This window comes from Onychostoma macrolepis, chromosome 03 (genome assembly GCF_012432095.1).
Source record: "Onychostoma macrolepis isolate SWU-2019 chromosome 03, ASM1243209v1, whole genome shotgun sequence".
Classification (NCBI taxonomy): domain Eukaryota; kingdom Metazoa; phylum Chordata; class Actinopteri; order Cypriniformes; family Cyprinidae; genus Onychostoma; species Onychostoma macrolepis.
In genome coordinates this window covers 42,921,127-42,940,779 of record NC_081157.1, presented here as the reverse complement: position 1 = coordinate 42,940,779, position 19,653 = coordinate 42,921,127, and the positions used below count along the sequence as shown (strand labels likewise).

Sequence of the window (19,653 nt, the reverse complement as noted above, 5' to 3'; positions counted from 1 at the left end):
TCCCAGCACATGCATGTTTATGACCTGTAAAAACACCACCTTGTACATTAAAACGCAGTCTTCATTCTAGCATCCTGTCAACCACAACAACATGGTGAGGCAAACTGAACAAAATGTTCCTTGAGACGTGAAATTCAAATGCCACTGCCTCCCCCTTTCTGTGAGCTCCAGCATTTTTCTCTATAATTTTCACTATCAACTCACATTTCTTGTTCTCGATATAATGAAGTCCACTGTTCTATAGATTACATCGTGGCACTGGTATTCCAATTGTGACGTCATAACTGTGAAACTTCTGGCACTCCAAACACACATGAATCACTTTTTTGAGAAGAACACAAAAGAAGATTTTTTTTTTAATCCCCATACAGTAAATATATCGTCCACGGGACAACGACTTAAAACCTCAAAACTCCTTTTGTGTTCCACTCTAGTCTTATGGGTTTGGAATGACATTGGCATTGTTACCAATAGTAGGCCTATACTTAAAGACAGTTAAGATATGAAGCCCGATACAGTGTGTGTGAGGCGAGTATTGTTTTCAGGACCCTTGAGGCTGCTGAAGTGGTTTTGCTTCTGTTGCGATGTGAGAGCAGAAGGAGTCAGGAAGGCACTTGGCGTACTCCACCAGCTCGTAAGACTCACGGATGTCCGAAAGGCCGAGCCAGAATACAATCCAGTGCCCATTTACGAAACTGCCATCACAGTGCTTGAAGTACCTGAGGATTTTAACGCAGAATGAGATGGGCAAAGACTGAGAATCACAACAGGGCAATGTGGAAGAGAAGACACACCAGGGATTGATGCGGTTCGTAGCGCGGGATCTCCAGAAGAGCTTGCCCACATCCTGGCGAATACACTCCCACAGGATCTGACCGGTTCCTTGACCTTGTTTACTGCTGCTGACCACAAATTTGTCCAGGTACGGAGTGCCGCTGTTCACAGGCTCTGTGGTGATTATAGCAGCCGCACTGTACCTGCAACAAAGCGCAAGAGCAGATTTAATAAGCTCATATTCCGGGAGCAGAATGCTTTAAAATGATGTTTTTGGTTCACCACAAGTGCCATTCAAAAACAACACAACTGTGGCATGCAATAGATTGTGTTTGGTATGCTGTGTCATGCATTGTATTTAACCATTAGTCTTGTTTGCCACATGAATAAGCTGCATGTGACTGTACATGGGAAAGTTATGACAAGCAAATTTATAATCCTTTCTTTTTTGCATATCAAAGTAATTTTTGACATGCCTGGTAAAATGTATTTTTGTCATTCTGTTCAAAACATATTGGTAATTTATTATTTAAAATGATTTGTTTCATAAGTTGTAGCTAATCTTCAGCCAAATGAAATTGAAAGCTTTGCTTTCAAAAGCAGGAAATATCATTACCAGGGAAAATATTCAAATAGTCCAATATTAATTCATTGACTTTCTATTTATTTATTTTAATTTCCAATGACTCAACATTCTGGTTACATGGACCAAGTTGTGCCAGGTTGTTTTTCTTTGGCTGTACAGGATAATTAAAGCTTGCCATTCAAAAACAATGCCCTTACCCCTGAGACAGGTAAATGGAATGCACTCTACCCTTGAGAGAAGCTATATAATCCTCTCTCAGGTTCTTCTCAAAAGACTTGTTAATCAGTGCCAAGAGACGGTCAGTATCAATGTCATCCAGGCTACTGTACCTGTGAAGAAAACGATCCTCACATGAGACATACCCTACTATAATAAAAAAATGATTAAGCAAATCCGAATTTACTCATCCACGTGTCAGTCCAGTCTCATATGCTGATATTTGTACCACTGAACAGCAACAGACCAGAATTGAGGTTGTTAGTCTCTACTAAACCTGTTTGACGTCGTTGATATCAGATGACACGGGTGTGAGTAAATAATCACAGGTAATTGTATTCATTTATACACAAAGTGAACACAACATCTTAAAATGATTGTATAGTGGTCTAATGATACAGTAGCCTACTTCTGACTGAGATACCCGATACCTGTTGTAATGAAAACTGCTTGTTCATTCTTGATTATTTAATGACACCTAAAAGCAAGAAGTGATTATGAAATAAGAAAACCTCGAGTTGTACATTTACACATGTGAAAGGTTCCATATGGTGGATGGATGGAAAGTTGCGACTCTTTTCTGATTGGGCAACATCTAAAAAGGAAACACTGAATCGCATCAATCTCATACCTGTGAATGGGATCTCCGTTTTTAAAAAGGGTGCCTGAGCCTGAAACACGAATAAAAAAGACTGTGGGTTTAAGTAATACAAATAAGGAAAAACTTTGTTCTTTTTATTGGCCCTATATTCTGTTATCACTAACTCTAAATCGTTAGGCTATCATTCAACCTTGTAAAATCCAGCAGCTGTAGTGGGTCATATGTGTGCTAACACTTGATGTTCCACACCGGTCTGCGTGTGATCTCCTTTGACTTTGATGAGTCATATTTGTCTTAGCAGGTGTGTGTTTTATTTCCCCTCTCACCCTTGTGGCTGAAGAGCTCAGTGAGAAGCGTGTCCGCCGAGGTGAGGACAGCCGAGCTCTCCGCCGGAAGCAGGTTGAGTAGCTGCGCTATGGCACTGAGGCATCTGTGCTCCGCGTCACTCAGCCATTCCGCAGAACTCAGACCTGACAGATCTCCCGGCAGTGACACCAAACCCAACACCTGAACAAATAAAGCATTAATTTAATAAGGAACCGTTTCGTAAGCCCTTACGCATATAGTACAGAAATTTTATTCACGTTTTCTAATATGCTTTGTAGCAATAAATTTCAATTCCACCACCCTGTGTTCATCTCACGCTATTGAAGCAACTGTTAACAATCATTCCTTGAACCTTTTTCTGAATTCTTATATTGAAGCACATTTTTATTTATGAAATTAATTTGGAAAGTATTGTTGCACGTATTGTAACATGACAATGTAAATATATATATATATCTGTTGAGATACATAATTGGTTACTATGACTGAATAGGCTTATATAATAATAATCGCAGATGGACTGGATCAGGGGCCTGTACCATGAAGCCGGTTTAGCAGGCTAGCCAGGTAAGTTACAGTTTAGTTTGCGCCAATTCTGGGTTTTAGGTACCATGAAAGTGGCTTGGCTTTTAGCAGTGTTCATCGCCATAGTAACTCACGCTCCACAGCTAACCTGCTCCGGGGCAGGTTATGTTCTGGTTTAGAGATCTTAAACCAATATTTGACCAATCAGCATCAAGCAAAGTGACACGTCTCTGATGCAATAAAGCCACTCCTCCAGTTTCTCTTACTCCAAATTAAAGGACGCTACATAGTAAAACATTTTTAAAGATAAAATCATCTGATTTTTAGAGATGATTATTTTTTAGAATTATTTTATATTATTTATACAATTATTATACCCTTAATTCATTACACAAGCCAGCTTAGTTTAATAGTAATTATTAAGCTTTTATTTAAAATCAATGTAAACATATAGATAATATGCAATATTAATAACTTTTAGAATCAATAGCTTTAAACATGAGTACATATGAGCTTAGTTTTTAAGTGTTTTTATACCTATAAATATTATCAACTCTATAAACTAACTTTACAACTTTTACTTGCACTTATATGGTAAGATAAGTTTTCCTCTTTCATGGATAGATCGTTTCATGATCGTGCTGTGTAAATGTTTAAATTCTTCATATTGTTCAATCTTTTAATCTTCGCACTGACTCTCTCACAAGAAGTGAATCATAGTTTTAAGCCATGTGATTGGCTGCTCATTACTGATGTCACACTTTCATGTGCCCGCGCTCCATTAACTCAGGATCAAGCCTGAGTTGACAGAGAAAGTTGATGATCAGCTTCATGGTACCAACAAAGCCAGATTGGACTGGTTTGGTTTTGTCAACTCAAAACTAATCCTGTAAGCCTGAGTTTGTTCAGCCACCATCATGGTACGGGCCCCAGATCTCTGTGTGGAGCACTGGCTGTTGTCAGACTCCTTGTGTATACAAAAATCTCACTGGATTATTACAGTGAATGTTTTGGAAATGTAAATGGATATTTTCCTATACTGACACACTACAGCAAAAGATAGCCTATAGGGGTCATTCCACGAAATCGGTGCCTTTTGCATCCCTAAGAAATAATCAAACAGATTTAATATAACAACAAATAAATTTGCAATTTAAAAACAATAACAATACTATGTATTATTTCATCCATATTACATAAAAAAGTCAATTTAAAATTATTTTAAATAATTTAAATAGCATTTATGCTGGTAAGGGAAAGATGTTTGGCCTGTCCATCAATACGATTTTTCGTTTTCAGCAGGACTTTTAATTTGCTAAATGAAGGAAAAATTATATAAAAATCACATTCGCATATTGTTCTAAATGCAATCTCATTGTTAAGCAATGTTTATGGCATAAGTATGTATTTATTATATAAAATATACATCATTTTGTTCTAATTAAACTATAGTATCTAGTAACGCTTGTGTCAGTAACAGGGTTGACAAAAATACCTGAATAAAAAAATTAATTACATTGCCTGGGATGGCACAATACAATTTCTTGTCATTTTAAGGTGCCTTCATTTCATGAATATTTAAAGATTGTGGATTAAACCTATTTTATTTTGTATTTTTTCGAAGTGGAAAAGGCCTCCAAACCAAACTCCAGTGTTATCCTAAATAGAAGCACCAAATTGGCAAATTACTTATCAATTAAACAATTAAAAGAAAGACAAATTCTTTCAAAATATCAACCCAGTGACCCTGCAAACACTGTGACCTGAATCAAACAGAGGATGAGAAACACTTTCTTCTTGTCTGTCCCAAGAACACCACTACAAGGCAAATAGTTTTTCTGCAATTTGTAGCATTGAATGTTTCATTCTTTACTCTAAATGGCTAAATGGATTAACCCTTGCCTTGCCGTCTGGACACTGTTTGCCCCCCATTGGATTCTAGCCCGTGTTCCCTGGATTATCTCTCTGCCTTGTCCACTGGATACTGTTTGCCGATCGTCGACCTTCGCTTGCCATAGGATTACTCTTTGTCTTGTCCCTGCCATATCTGTTTGCCATTGCTCGACCCTGCCTGTATTTATGACCATGCCTGTTAATAAAAGCTTGCACTTGGATCCGCGCGTCCCACGTCTTGTCAGCCCCGTTACAAAACTAGCTGCAAAATATGTATACACCATACACACCATATGAAATGGTTAATCCATTGCATCAATTTGCTTTATTTGACATATTCTTCATTGTATATATTTTTACATTGTGTATACAGTACATTGTGTTTTTTCTTATTTATTACTCATTTATTGTCTCCTTTATTACTTTGGTGGTATTATATTCTGTATATTTGTATTAGTGGTGGGCATAGATAAATTTTTTTAATCTAGATTAATCTCACTGTAATCTTGGAATTAATCTAGATTAAAATGGCTCATTTGAATTCTGCCAAGTAGATCAGAATAAGTTCACTACTAGTAGTAAACAACTAGCAGTCATCAAGAATTTAATATTGATAACATTGAAGACATTGTATGATTATTCCTTAAAAATAAGGTTTTAATAGTTTTAGTAGTAGTAGTCTATTATGTTCTGCCCAATGTCTTCAAGTGAAACCGAACTTTTATTTTGACGGGTTGCCGTGAGGATAGTTTTTCTCAAATGAAACGCTCGAATGCTCATGAAGTGACTCTCAGAGCAGTTCTGGAGATGTTGTTCATGTATTTATGTCCTCATTTAGTGAGACGACAGACGTTAATATTGCCGCAAGCGTCACGCGGTCTTCTGTATGAGTAGTGAACAAACCCGTGCGTCTGCGCCATACATTCACACAGAGACACACAGAAGTCATATTTAGATAGACGTTTTGCGGCTTAATATTTACAAATAGGAGTGAGAGTGTGCTCACTTGTGTGTGCGTTTACGTTTGTGTGTGTGCGCACCGCCAAACCTGATATTGCCAAGTGCAAAGTGTTCCTGGGTCAACATCTTTGTTGACCCTGGAACAACATTGTGATTAACCAATCAGATTTCAAGAACCAGTTTATAATTTTTGTGAAGTTTAGGATTATAATCAGTGTTTGGTGCTTGTACATCAGTGTAATTCATCTATCAATTCCTCAGATTTTAGGGATTACTCATGGGTAAGGTTAGGTTTAGGTGTAGGAATATGGTTAAGATTATATTTTTGGATTAAAATGTTGTTCCAGGGTCAACAAAATATGTTGACCCAGGAACACGTTGCACTTGGCAATATCAGGTTGTGCGTGCGCACCGGGGCGGAACTCGCTGTGCGCGCGATACAGAGAGCGCGACCATGTAACGTAGAGATAGAAATGACTTGCCGATTTCCATTGGGAAGCTTCTTAAAAATAAATTTTCCCTGAAGCAAACCCGGCGGCTTCATAGCTGCATCCATGTTAGCACGCATACACACAGGTTCGAAGACTCGTTCCGCCCCTACAGTGCAATTCGGCTAGGTATAACGTTACATCCGCGCTAAAATATCAAGGTGAAAGTCATCATAGTTTGCGTAGTATAGACCCAGCTCCCAACCCAACTTTGAGAATAGATTAACGGCGATATTTTTTTTTATCGCCCGATAAGAGTCTCACGTTAACGCAGCACGTTAACGCCGATAACGGCCCACCACTAATTTGTATACATTTAAATTGCTTTGTTGATGCTATAATACAAATGTCATGCCAATAAAGCAACTTGAACCTGAACTTGAAAGAGAGAGAGGGAGAGAATTAAAAAAAAAACATTTTTTAAACACCTTTATTAAATACAAGGCTGTAAAAAAACATTACAAAACACCTCATTACATTATCCCATAATTTCAGAATAGCCATTTAGGCTATTCTATCAAAAATACAGTAAAAAGTAAAGTTGTGAAATATTATTGTTCTGCTCCAAGTTGTATAGGTTTGGCGCCATCTAGTGGCATTTCTCATGCATCAGCTTCTCCTCGATCTTTAGATGCCATCCTTTTGTTTGTGTTTGTAGAAGCATCATCTGTAAATTAGTTCTTCGTTACATAATACTTGATTATATGAAATTTGATGAAATTTTAGTAATAGCCTCTATCTATTAGCCTAGCCTTTATTTGATATGGCACTCAGTGTGTTGATTTCATTCCACACTCTCAGAAATAAAGGTACAAAAGCTGTCACTGGTGTGGCACCTTTCAAAAGGTACATGTTTGTACCTAAAGGGTCCTGTTTTGGTACATTAAAGGTATATATTAGTACTTATGTACATATTTGAACCTAATAGGTACCTTTTGAAAAGGTACTGCCCCATTGACAGCTTTTGTACCTTTATTTCTGAGAGTGTACTTTGATAAGATCATTTGTCTATATGAGTCAATATCCGTATTCGATGCTATTTTTGGTTATTTGATAATCTCATTTAAGTAAATTGATTACATTAATAACATTTGAGTCTTTTTTGTGATATAAGCTTCAGAGCTACTTATATGCATATTCTTTAGTTGTATAATTGTGGATTATTGTTTATTCACTGTTTTTACTCCTAATTCATAATGTGCATATCAATGGCATCTTATTAAAACGATGAATTGAACGAAAGATGAATCCTGACTCATCTGTACTTTATGGATGGAGTTTGGCTGACTGTTAAATAGCACTCGCACATGCGAGGAGAACAGTACAATTATTGCAATTTAAAATAACTATTTTAATATATTTTAAAATGTAATTGACTCCTGTGATGGCAAAGCTGAATTCACAGCTTCAGTGTCACATGATCCTTCAAAAATCATTGTAATGTGCTGATTTGCTGCTCAATAAACATTTCTTATTATTATCAATGTTGAAAACAGTTGTACTGCTTAATATTGTTTTGGAAACCATGAAACCTTTTTTTTTTTTTTTTTGGATGAACAGAAACTTGAAAAGAACAGACCGTAACAAGAGGGCGGATAGTGCAGGTAAACTTTACAACTAGGGCCTCAACCGCAGGCCGGTCCCCACAATGTCAAAAAATTCCGGTTTTACTATCCTTGTAGGCATTTGGTCCCCACAATGTAGCATAAACAAGTACACACACACACACACACAAACTTATTAATAAAATGAAATAGTTCAATGCTTTCTGTCAGTCATATTCACATCTTCGCCCTACCTTGTGGTTTTGGTTGCGGATGCCCCCTGAGCTGTTCAGGAATATGACTTTCAGAGGCTGCAGTGACTGTGAGATGGCTGCTGTGACCTGGATTGGACTGAGCACAGAAGAGCGGCCAGCTGCATCGCGGCCCACCGGACAGACCAGAGGAATCACTCTGCAGTCCAGAGTCCACTGCAGAAGAGCCGAGTCCACCACAACTGAGGGACCACTGCTGATATACGCAGACAGAGAGCACAGACACAGTGAGAGAGATAGGAGACGCTATTATCGACCCATTATCACTCGGTTAAAGTGGCTGCTAAACCTGCTCTCATCCGGAGCGTGCTGCAGTTGTAAGAGGGCCTCTGAGCTAAAGAAGGGCATCACATTGGCTGAGTTGTGCTGAAGTGCTTCTGTTAAAGCCTGACAGTGTTTCACCATCGTAGTCCTGGCGAGGGAGGATTTAGTCTCGGTTTTGGCGCTGTCCTCTTCCTCCATCTCAGGAGGCAATCCCATCACCACCACAAGCTTCATATCCATCCGCTGCAGGAACGAGAGCCCAAAGGCCAGACTCTGAACCATCTCACGGCTATCAAACACTGAAGTGTCAACCTGCAGACAAAGCAAAAATCAGCTCCAGACTCTACATAAAAATAATGTAATTATACTATAAAAGTATATGATATGTACACAGTAGAAATGCATGTTTTGAAGATTATTGAAGTAATGTTTTACAAGAACATACCATCTCAATTTTTCTACTTCAAAAATTGTTTAATTCAGTGTGTTACTTGCCATTTTTTCTGCATCAAACTTGTTTTTTTTTCAGTGTAAATACATTTTAATATTTGAAATGTCATGACCCCAAGGAACAGTTTTTTTTTAATCATTTAGACTACAAAGTCAGAAAGACTCTGCTATTAAGAGGTCAGATATCTGCAGTGTCGCCTACCTAATTACTTAATTTTGTTTGACCAGTGATCCTGAAACAGAAAAAGGCTCAATTGTCTACAGAGTCAACAAACCAAAAACGGATGACAGAAAGGATCTGTACACTCATGCACAATTTGGGCAGCAGCCTGGATGAATAGTCAGCAGAGTCTTCAAATAAAATGTTCAAATTCAGCTTCTGATTAATCCTGGTTACAATGCACAAATATGCCACTTTAAAACAATTAGACAATGTTTATATATTTATATGAATATTTATTACAAATAAATTATTATGAATAAAATTAATATACATAATAGGCCTATATAAAGTTATAATAACACATGAGATAGTATTATAAACACATTAAAATGTTATTTTATAAGCTATTAAACAAAGTATGTTGAATATATTAGGATGGATATATAAAAAGTATAACTGACATTAAAATATCTGTCTTACATTTTAACATCTTAAATGTATTTAAATGTAAACGTAAATTTATCAGATAATTATATATATATATATATATATATATATATATATATATATATATATATATATTAAGCATGGCCTATAATTGACATTATTCAAATCTAATATAAAATAACACAATATATATTAAAATGTAGGCTATTTAGTTTTTTAGTTTTATTTTAGACATGTTGGCTATTTATTTATTCATCTAATTTCGATCGACTCTCAGGTTGATCATACACTGGGCAAATTTTGAGCAATTTTGCCTAGCAACTTTTTTGGTGCTTGGACACTTTCCTATTGAGAATGGGTAACACATTTCTATCTGGATACTTCAGATCAGTCGTGGGCCCTGTGTCTCACCTGGTTGCCTGTTGACAGCAACATTAACCAAAGTTGCCCGGCAACATTGCTCAAAAAGTTCATTTTTTGCTCAGCCCCGTATCATCAGCCTCACTCTGGTCGCAGGACACGCACCTCCAAAACCGCAAACGCTGGAAATGAACCGGCCCGCTGGAAGTGCGTTAACCAGTAGCGAGCCTCCCGTGGATCTCCTCCAATTTCATTGAGAAAAGCCTTCACATCTCTGTAGATCAGCGTGCGGTTGGACCAGGCGTAGTTGGGGAGCTCCTGCTGGCTCCACGCCGAGGTTTTGCCCCCGTGGCCCGCGGCGCTGGATGCCCTCATGCGCTGGTTCACTGAGGCTAGTCTCCGCTGATGCTGAGCGCTCCTCTGCTGCCTCAGGGCTGGCTGTCTCGTCCAAAACTGACCAGCCATGACCACGGCCCTGCAACCGGACGAACCGCTATTGACTTTGGCCATGAGCAGAGCCGCTGAGAGAGAGAGAGAGAGAGAGAGAGAGATGGTCTGGCTCTAGCCGGTGTTACGAGATTTGGGGTTTCTGAAATTTTCGGTTTCAGTGGGCGGAGCAGACATGAATATTCATCAGTTCTAATATGATGATTATTTTATTTTTGCTTTTAATTGCTTAAACAGTCAGTTCAAAAAGAACATTGCCAAGGGATCACACACAAATCCATAAAATAATGACCGGTTATAAATGAAACATAATTATCAAACACAAATGCATACACATAATAAATTAAAAATGGTTAAAAAATAAATAAAAATAAAAACCTCTTAACATTGTGAATGACAGAAACATTTCAATGAGATTCAAACAATCATACACAAGGAACGCATCTACATTCATGGATTTTCTTTAAATACGCTACTTCTCTAATATTTCAAGAATCTTAGGTTTTTGTTTTATTCTTTATAAGATCAAGTCATCAAGATCATTTTAGAAGTGAGTTTAATTCAATTTTAAAAAGGGAACAGGATGGGGAACTATTTGCGAAATTTTTGTTTGTGAATGAAAAATGTACCATATAAAATAAAAAAATAAAAAGTTATAGTATGTTCCAGGGGTTTATTTGTAGTATTATTATAATAAACAAATAATATATTTTGAACTAAAGGAGTGTACAACATTGGCAATATCAAATATATGAGAACTTCAGACCAAAATTGCTTGGATAAGTCAATTAAAAACTAAATGAGCTAATGTCTCCTCTGCTTGTCCGCAAAAAGAAAGAGCTGTCTATGTCCAAATATTTAGAAACATTAGAACTGACAGGATATATTTGATGCAAAATTTTAAAATGCGTTTCCTTTGCCTTATTGGAAATATATTTCCCAGGTAAAAGCCAGGTTCTTTTCCAGTCTATATCAACATCCAAGGAGGCACTTTTCTCTTGAAGAAAATTTCCTTTTAAACTGAAAAGTTTGGTGCACATGCCTATTATTACATTTCTTATCTAACAGATCTATGCCTTCCAAGAGCAAAGCAGACTGAGTAGTAACTATAGTATAGAGTGACTTCATCCATGTGAAATTGCTTTATCCACCTTATTAAACTCTTTTGGAGGAATTGGGAAACCATGGTGTCCCATGAATTGCTTATAGAGAATACTTCCTGTCAAAAGGATACAATTCATATTATTTTGAAACCAGTCTGGGGAAAAATAATGATATAAACAAATAAATTGTAACTAATTCTCTGGGACAGTCTGATACTTGCATATTGTGTAAATCTTCTAAGATTTGGTTTCAGGAGGTTCTTTTGTGTTAGGTAACAGATGTTTAAGTCAATCCCTAACCACTCAAACCCTCTGCATAGTTGATGTTCATTGGTGTAAATGTGTTATCTTGTGGACTATAATGCTAACTGTAAATGATTTGATTATCTGCATTATCTATTTGTTCTAAGCAGCAAATATTGAAAAATGTTCAACAACATAAGATCATTTTTAGTTTGCAACTCTAGCTTGTTGGTTCACAACCTATTATATTATTTGCTCAAACGTTAAGAGTATATCCATTCATATGTGTCAGACAAAAAGGAGCAAAATGAGTCTTATTTAGGCCATGTGAATTCAAGTTGAAAGCTGGTATTTCCCTGAAGAAAGAGATATGCCAGTCCCCAGTTTGGTAAGCTGATGCTGTCAGTGAGAGCTCCATATGGCGCCAAACACTCACTGACCTGGATTTCTTCACTTTCTCTGTCCACAAAATTCTCCACACAAATCTGCTTAAACTCCAGAGGTTTAAAGCCCAGCCTGTGCCACAGCAAAGCAACTGCAGATACAAGTCTTATTTTGTCCATATTTTGTTTCAATACATATCAATGTAATAACCCTATCATTAAATTCTGATTTGAAAGTTCAGTCAGGGTGCTGGAGGAACCATGTGCATTAATTGATGTGTAATCCTTTGACAGCAGCTGCAGAGATTTGGGCTTTGAGGCTTTACAGCCAACCAGAAGGAAATGAATTTAACAGGCTGTTTTGAGCATATAAGGACACATGATAGAGATTTGTTGGCAGAAAGGGTAGGAAATACGTTGTTTTTATTGTACTAAGGAACATAATTATTGACATGCATCCATTTTCTAATGCAAATCAAGATCACAACTGAAGGGGAAAGCATTTGTTATTGTTATGTAAAAAAAAAATGAAATGTTAGAAGGCAAAAAACTGATCACAGTAAAGGAAAACTATTAAATAAAATAATACAAAAATCATCAAAATTAAATAAAATATAAAATAATTATCATGCAATTTTATGCAAATGTTTTTTAGTTGTTTTTGAAAGAAGTCTCTTCTGCTCACCAAAGCTGCATTTATTTGATCTAAAATACAATAAACACAATAATACAGGAAAATATATTTACAATTTAAAACTGTGATGCAAAGCTGAATTTTCAGCATCATTACTCCAGTCTTCAGTGTCACATGACCGTTCAGAAATCATTCTAATATGCTGAGTTGATGTTCAAGAAACATTTATTATCATCAGTGTTGAAAACAATAATTAATTATTGCATAATTTTCTTTCATGACTCTTTGATGAAAAGAAAGATCAAGAACAGCATGTCTTTACTGTGTTTTTTTTGTGTGGATCAACTGAATGTAGTATTCAGTATCCTTGCTGAATAAAAGTATTAGTAAAAATAGTACTAAATAATTTTTTTTTTAAAAGTTCTAAAACTTTTGAACGGTATAGTGTAAGATTTGAAGGTTTAGCTTTTAATATGAGTTTGCAAGTGGCAAGAGATGAAGCTGCTGTACAGTATTATAATCTATAACACATCTACACAACTAATTGGTTATCTAGCACAGATTCTAATCTGAACACATCCTAGATTACAAAACTTTCTATCAGATCTAAGTTACCAAATACTTTTGTTCAAAGTTTGCGAATTTTTGCAATTTCCATCACCACATCGACTCGAATCAGTGTATTTGCTCTTTGTTGGGAAAAGGGATTTTATCTGTTTTCATAGTTCAAAAGAGAAAATGTCCTAAGTTACCTCATGCAAAATGGCCTTACTGCTCTTGCGGTTCCTCCTCATTCTGTTCCCAGTATTTTCGCTTCTTGCGTTTTCTCTCCGCCATGACCAAGGCACCAAACACGGTCACAATGACAGTAGCGGTGATGACTAACACAGTAACAGTCTCAGCCACACACAACTGGCTGTCAACCCAAGCCAAAGAAGCTCCGGCGAGCTGCCAAGGCTCCCGACAAGTTACGTTGCGATAGTCATCCACGTGGAGGTGCCGCACACTGAGCAGCTTGCTGAAGACACGGTGCAGGTCGCAGTCACAGTTCCAGGGGTTCCCAGCCAACTGCAGGTGTGTAGCAGCCGTGTGCAAGCTCAGGAACGTCTTGAAGTTCAGGTGCTCCAGATGATTCCCCTCCAAACCCAACAGAGACAGACTGTGCAACGGGGCTAGTGCATTGACCTCGATCCCAGAGATGTTGTTGTTGCCCAGGAGCAGGACTTCCAGGGCAGGCAGCATGGTGAGGGATCCATCTTGCACAAAACCCAGGAGGTTCCCTTGGAGGTAAAGGTGGCGCAGGCGGGACAGGCCACGGAACGCACCTGGCACAAGAGATCGGATGTGATTGTGGCTGAGGTCCAGCTTCTCAAGGTTCTCCAGATGCTCAAGACCTGGAGGTTTCAGCAGCACCAGTGCATTGTGGTCCAGACGCAGCTCACGCAGTGAAGACAGGCTCTCTGAGAAGTTAGGAGGGATCTGAGTGAGGTTATTCCGACTCATGTCTAGCTTCTCCAGGAAGGACAGAGAGAAGAAAGCCTGTGTGGGAAAAAGACATTTGGGTAATCCATGCCTCTTCAACTCATAACTCAGAACTAGATTTCACAGTGCAACTCCCAATTGACAAAACTATATCCTGTTCCTGGAGATATAACTTCCTGCAGAGTTCAGTGCCAACAACCTTGTCTGTTATTATCAAGTGTTTCACCCAAATAGTTCACCCAAAAATGAGACCCATCAGAAGAGATTTGGAGAAATCACTTGTTTGCCAGTGGATCCTCTGCAGTGAATTGGTGCCGTCAAAATGAGAGTCCAAACAGCTGATAAAAACATCACAAAATTCCACACGTCCCTAATCCATCATCCAAAATAAAATATGTGGATTGAATAAATCAGATGTGTCCAATTCTGTTGAGATCTAACTTCCTGCAGAGTTCATTGCCAACTCTCTCTTAAAGTAATAGTTCACACCAAAATGAACTACTTTACTAAAACATTTATTTAAAATGTACCCCAAAAAAATACTTACCCTCAGGCCTTCCAAGATGCAGTTGAGTTTGTTTCTTCATTGGAACAGATTTGGATAAATTTTGCATTACATCACTTGCTCACCAATATATCCTCTGCAGTAAATGGAGAGTCCAAACAGCTGATAAAAACATAACTATAACCCACACGACCCTAATCCATCATCCAAAATAGTCCATAATCCATAATAACGCTTCCTCCGGTGCAATAGTCCATCCCTTGTCTTCTCAAAATCCACCACATTTGTTTAGAGCTGCTTTAGACAGGTTTCACTTGTAAACAGTGCTTGATCTGTGCATATTTCTCTCCTAATTCAAACAAGATAACCTTTTTTTTTTTTTTCCAGGAGAAAGATAGATGAATCATATCAGGAGATAAAATCATCTTAATGATGGATTTGTTTATTACAAACACACAACTTTTTGTTTCACACAACATCACCTGATGGAATGGAGTGATGTGGATTACTTGTGTATTATTGTGATGTTTTTGGACTCTCATTCTGACGGTACCCATTCACTGCAGACTGCAGAGGATCCATTGGTGAACAACTGATGTAATGTTAAATTTCTCCAAATCTGTTCCGATGTAGAAAAAACGAATTTTTCAGCAAATATTCATATTTTTTAGGTGAACTATCCCTTTAAATTGCTGGTTCGGGTGGATTTGGTTAGGATGCTTTGATTAGGTAACTTTACAAGGAAGGTAGATCACAGGATTGTGCACCTCTGGAATAAGTGATTTTACCTGTGTTTGAAGAGCCTGGATGCTGCTGTCTGAGAGCACAAGAATACGCAAAGACCAAAGGCCAGCAAAAGCTCGGCTCCGGATCTCCTTGAGCTTGTTTCCTCCCAGGTCTAGGAGCCAGGTGCCATGGGGAAGTCCATGTGGGACATCCTCAAAACCTCTGGCGTGGCAGTCCACCAGGTCTGAGTGTTCATAGCACAGGCAGAGGTGACTACACAGTCTCGAGCTCCTCGACGGAGACAGAAAGAGTAAAAACAACGCGATGGACAGCAACATGATGTGATGGCAGCTTCAAGAGAGAGCTCTGCAGAGAGCAAAATGTTGTCCAGGACTCTACATGCGACGATTAGCGGATCCTCAGCTTTCTACGGGAGAGGAACGAGATCCCTGTGATAAACGCATGCAGTACGCATTCTGTGTCGAGACAGATGAGCAGAATATTCGCAGTGCAGATGAAATGTCTATCAGAAGCATTTAATCGCCTTAAAACCATATGCAACTCAGTTTCTTTCGCTTTTTTTTTTTCACTCTCACGCACGCAATAACACAGATACAAGAAAGTAGAGGAGAACTTACTGTCTTCCAGTCTTTGCCAAGGGAAAATTAAAACTGTGCTACTAGTAGTAGGGCTACATTGAATGCGTAGAACATCGAGTCGTTGAAAAGTTATTGTTTTATTACTTTCCTCCACTAAATAGAAAGAAAAACGTGGTTCTCTTAGTCAATAACAACAGTCTGATTTCTCAGTTATTCAGTCCGGCTCCACACCAAGATGCGCAGCGCATTAGTGATGGGAAGATTCATTCCCGCGAATCGGTTCTTTCAAACATGTTTCAAAGAACCGGTTATAAAAAAAATATATATATATATATCTTTTACGTCGTAATGTAATCATCTGTTTTTATAGTTTATGGTAATCATATAATTAGATCTACTGCACGCTCCAAAACATTCCACAAAAAATTAATTTAGAACATTTACATTAAATTACGCAAAATAATTAACCATCTGATTTTGCTTGTTTATTAATAAGCTATTTTAAAATGTATTAAAATTAAGTTTCGCATTTGCTTGCCAAAATTTCATACCTTGTTATGTAGCTTATGTATTTCACAAACGGGTTTTGTGAATAGGTTCAAGATTTATTGAAAAGATCCGACTCAAAATAACAATTCGTGCGCTCAGAGATGCAGCTGTCACATTTGGTCATAATCCAACACGCATTAGGCCTAAACCTCGACTATCCTTGTATTACCCTTGTTTTCCTTTTTACCTTTGATGAAACTCCAATGCGATTGCATTACGCACTATTGTCTAAATTTAGAAATATATCAAGACCACACGTCTCAAGTCTCATCTAATACATTTATTACATAACAATGAATTACTACCGTATATCCCCGGAACTCCGTCTCAAGTGCGCGGATTAACCTACTGATTTCACTGCTTTACCTCATTATGAAACTTGAACTATTTTAAACCGGGCCGCCTAATTAGCTATTTAAAGCAACAGCGCACCCAAAACGATAAATGTCATAATTTACAGACATATAGATCTATATGTTTTTAAATACCAACACATTTGAATTTCCTTTTTATACATAATGGCAGCCTCAGTCATCCCTGCTAAAAAACAAAACAAAACAATAGAAGCCCAATAGAAACCATCACAGAAATTCTAATGGTTTCCATTAAAATATTATGAACCATTAGCTTTTTCCAGTAAAACCATTAAAAAATTCCTTTTTGTAGTGTGTTTTGGGCATTTTTCCAATCCCACCAATAGAATCCATCACATACCAATAGACACCATTATAGTTTCCATTAAAACCAATATAATTCCCATTATAACCATTAAAACCAGTACATTTCTATTGTGTTTTGGGCAGGGTTCTATTGGTTTTTTCAGCAGGGATCATTCATTGCATGTCCGTAAAAAATAAAATAGGCCAATAAATCTTGACTGAGACTGACAGTGCCTAGCTTTCTGACATTTATTTTGGTGTTTCACTTATTGAAATAAATAAATAAATGGTACAATTGTTACATCTGAGTGAACTACGTGCTATATCTCACTGCAAACTAAAGTGGCCCAACACGGTGTCCTAATAATCTGGATGTGCGATGGGGGTCAGGGGCTGAAACACGAGATGATGTATGATTAAATTATGCATACGTTTGTACGTGAATAATGGAAAAACTTTAGCATCAATGATTCATTCCAGTCAAGGCAGTAAATATTCATTCAAACTCATTAAACAAAGACAAGGGATCCCCTTTGATTCCCTGACAAAATGAATCACTAACCTTTTCTGCACCCTACATGACCATGTGGACTAGTTAATTATATACAGTGGTGGCCAAAAGTATTAGAACACTAGTATTTTCACCAGCTAAAAAAAAAAGAAGTCAGTTTTAAGTTTTAAGAAAGTTTTAAGTCAGCTATTTTTATCTTTTGTTGTAGTGTCAGTAAGAAATATAAGTAGCTATGCAGGTAGGTTTCTTGAAGCATCTCGGAGACATTGCCACAGTTCTTCTGGATTTAGTCTGTCTCAGTATGTTCTGTTTCTTCATGTAATCCCAGACAGACTGGATGATGAGGAGATCAGGGACCTGTGCCATGATGGTAGATGAACAAATTCAGAGTTATAGGATACGTTTTGAGTTGACCAAAACACTCCAGTCTGGCTTTGTTGGTTCCATGAAGCTGATCATCAACTTTCTCTGTCAACTCAGGCTTGTTCCTGAGTTAATAGAGCGCGTGCACATTAACGTGTGACATCAGCGGCGAACAGCCAATCACAACACAGAGCAAGTGTGATTCACTTCTCGCGAGAGAGCCAGCGAGATTCAAAACTCTTTTGTTAAAGGTTAAGAGATTAAAGAATATGAGGAATTTAAACGCATTTGCACTGAAGTACTTGTCCATGAAAGAGGAAAAATAAAAGAAACTATCTTGCTCTATCAGTGCAGTTACAAGTGAAACTTGTGAAGTTAGTTTATATAGTTAGAGACTCGAACATGTAAGGTCACATGTAGCCATTTTTAAAGTGTTATCTATTGAGTCTACCACTTATTTATATTACATGTGATCTGTATATATTAATATTCATTTAAAATAAATGCTTTATAATAATCGTTAAACTAAAAGTGCTTGTGTGTAATGGAGTAATAATAATATAAATATTATAATTATATAAATAATATGTAAATTGTAACAATTCTGTTGTATATATATATATATATATATGTATATATATATATATTATTTTTTAAGGTACTTCATAGTGAGCTTTCATTTGTAGGAAGAGAGACTTTTTGTGTGTGTCAAACATGTGTCACTTTGCTCACATCTGATTGGTCCAATTTCAGTTCGAGATCTGTAAATCAGAACATTACCTTCCCCGGAGCAGGTTAGCTGTGGAGTGTAAATTACTATGGCAATGAATGCAGCTAAAAGCCAAGCCACATTCATGGTACCTAAAACCCAGGATTGGTGCAAACTAAACTGAAACTTACCTGGCTAGACAGCTAATCCGGCTTCATGGTACAGGCCCCAGATCTCTGTGTGGAGCACTGGCTGTTGTCAGACAAAAATCTCACTGGATTATTACAATGGATGGCAAAATAAACGTTTGGAAATGTAAACTGATATTTCCTACTGACACACTACAGCAAAAGATAGAAATAATTGACTTAAAACCATTTTTAGCTGGTGAAAATAGTGTTCTAATAATTTTGGCCACCACTGTATGTGTATGTGACCCTGGACCACAAAACCTAAGTCGCTGGGGTATATCTGTAGCAATAGCCAACAATACATTGGGTCAAAATTATCCATTTTTCTTTTATGACAAAAATCATTAGGATATTAAGTAAAGATCATGTTCCATTAAGATATCTTATAAATTTGCTACCATAAATATATCAAAACTTAAATTTTGATTAGTAATATGCATTGCCAAGAACTTAATTTGGACAACTTTAAAGGTGATTTTCTCAATATTAAATTTTTTTTGCACCCTCAGATTCCAGATTTTCAAGTAGTTGTATTTCAGCCAAATATTGTCCGGTCCTAACAAACCACACATCAATGGAGAGCTTATTTATCAATTAAAAAAAACTCACCTTTATGACTGGGTTTTGTGGTCCACACACACAGTATATAGCTGTATATCTCCTCATAACCAAATATTGA

At 37.3% G+C, this 19,653-nt stretch overlaps 2 protein-coding genes across 3 annotated transcripts; both read right to left on the bottom strand.

The window, feature by feature from the left end:
* Positions 1-6: 6 nt before the first annotated feature.
* Positions 7-10,415, bottom strand: nags (N-acetylglutamate synthase). 2 transcript variants are annotated; one of them, XM_058770293.1, is made up of 8 exons: positions 10,036-10,415; positions 8,476-8,762; positions 8,169-8,382; positions 2,504-2,684; positions 2,208-2,247; positions 1,558-1,689; positions 795-977; positions 7-719 (listed from the first exon to the last, which is right to left on the bottom strand). In XM_058770293.1, the coding sequence occupies exons 1-8, from the start codon at positions 10,378-10,380 to the stop codon at positions 542-544; spliced, it is 1,560 nt and encodes a 519-aa protein (XP_058626276.1). In that variant the 5' UTR covers positions 10,381-10,415; the 3' UTR covers positions 7-541. The 2 variants fall into 2 exon arrangements, with proteins under 2 accessions (XP_058626276.1, XP_058626277.1); XM_058770294.1 differs by having other exon boundaries at positions 8,169-8,379.
* Positions 10,416-12,544: 2,129 nt separating this feature from the next.
* Positions 12,545-16,310, bottom strand: si:ch211-237i5.4 (slit homolog 2 protein). Its single transcript, XM_058771235.1, has 3 exons — positions 16,032-16,310; positions 15,456-15,820; positions 12,545-14,219 (listed from the first exon to the last, which is right to left on the bottom strand). The coding sequence occupies exons 2-3, from the start codon at positions 15,729-15,731 to the stop codon at positions 13,449-13,451; spliced, it is 1,047 nt and encodes a 348-aa protein (XP_058627218.1). The 5' UTR covers positions 15,732-15,820; positions 16,032-16,310; the 3' UTR covers positions 12,545-13,448.
* Between the last annotated feature and the right edge of the window lie 3,343 nt (positions 16,311-19,653).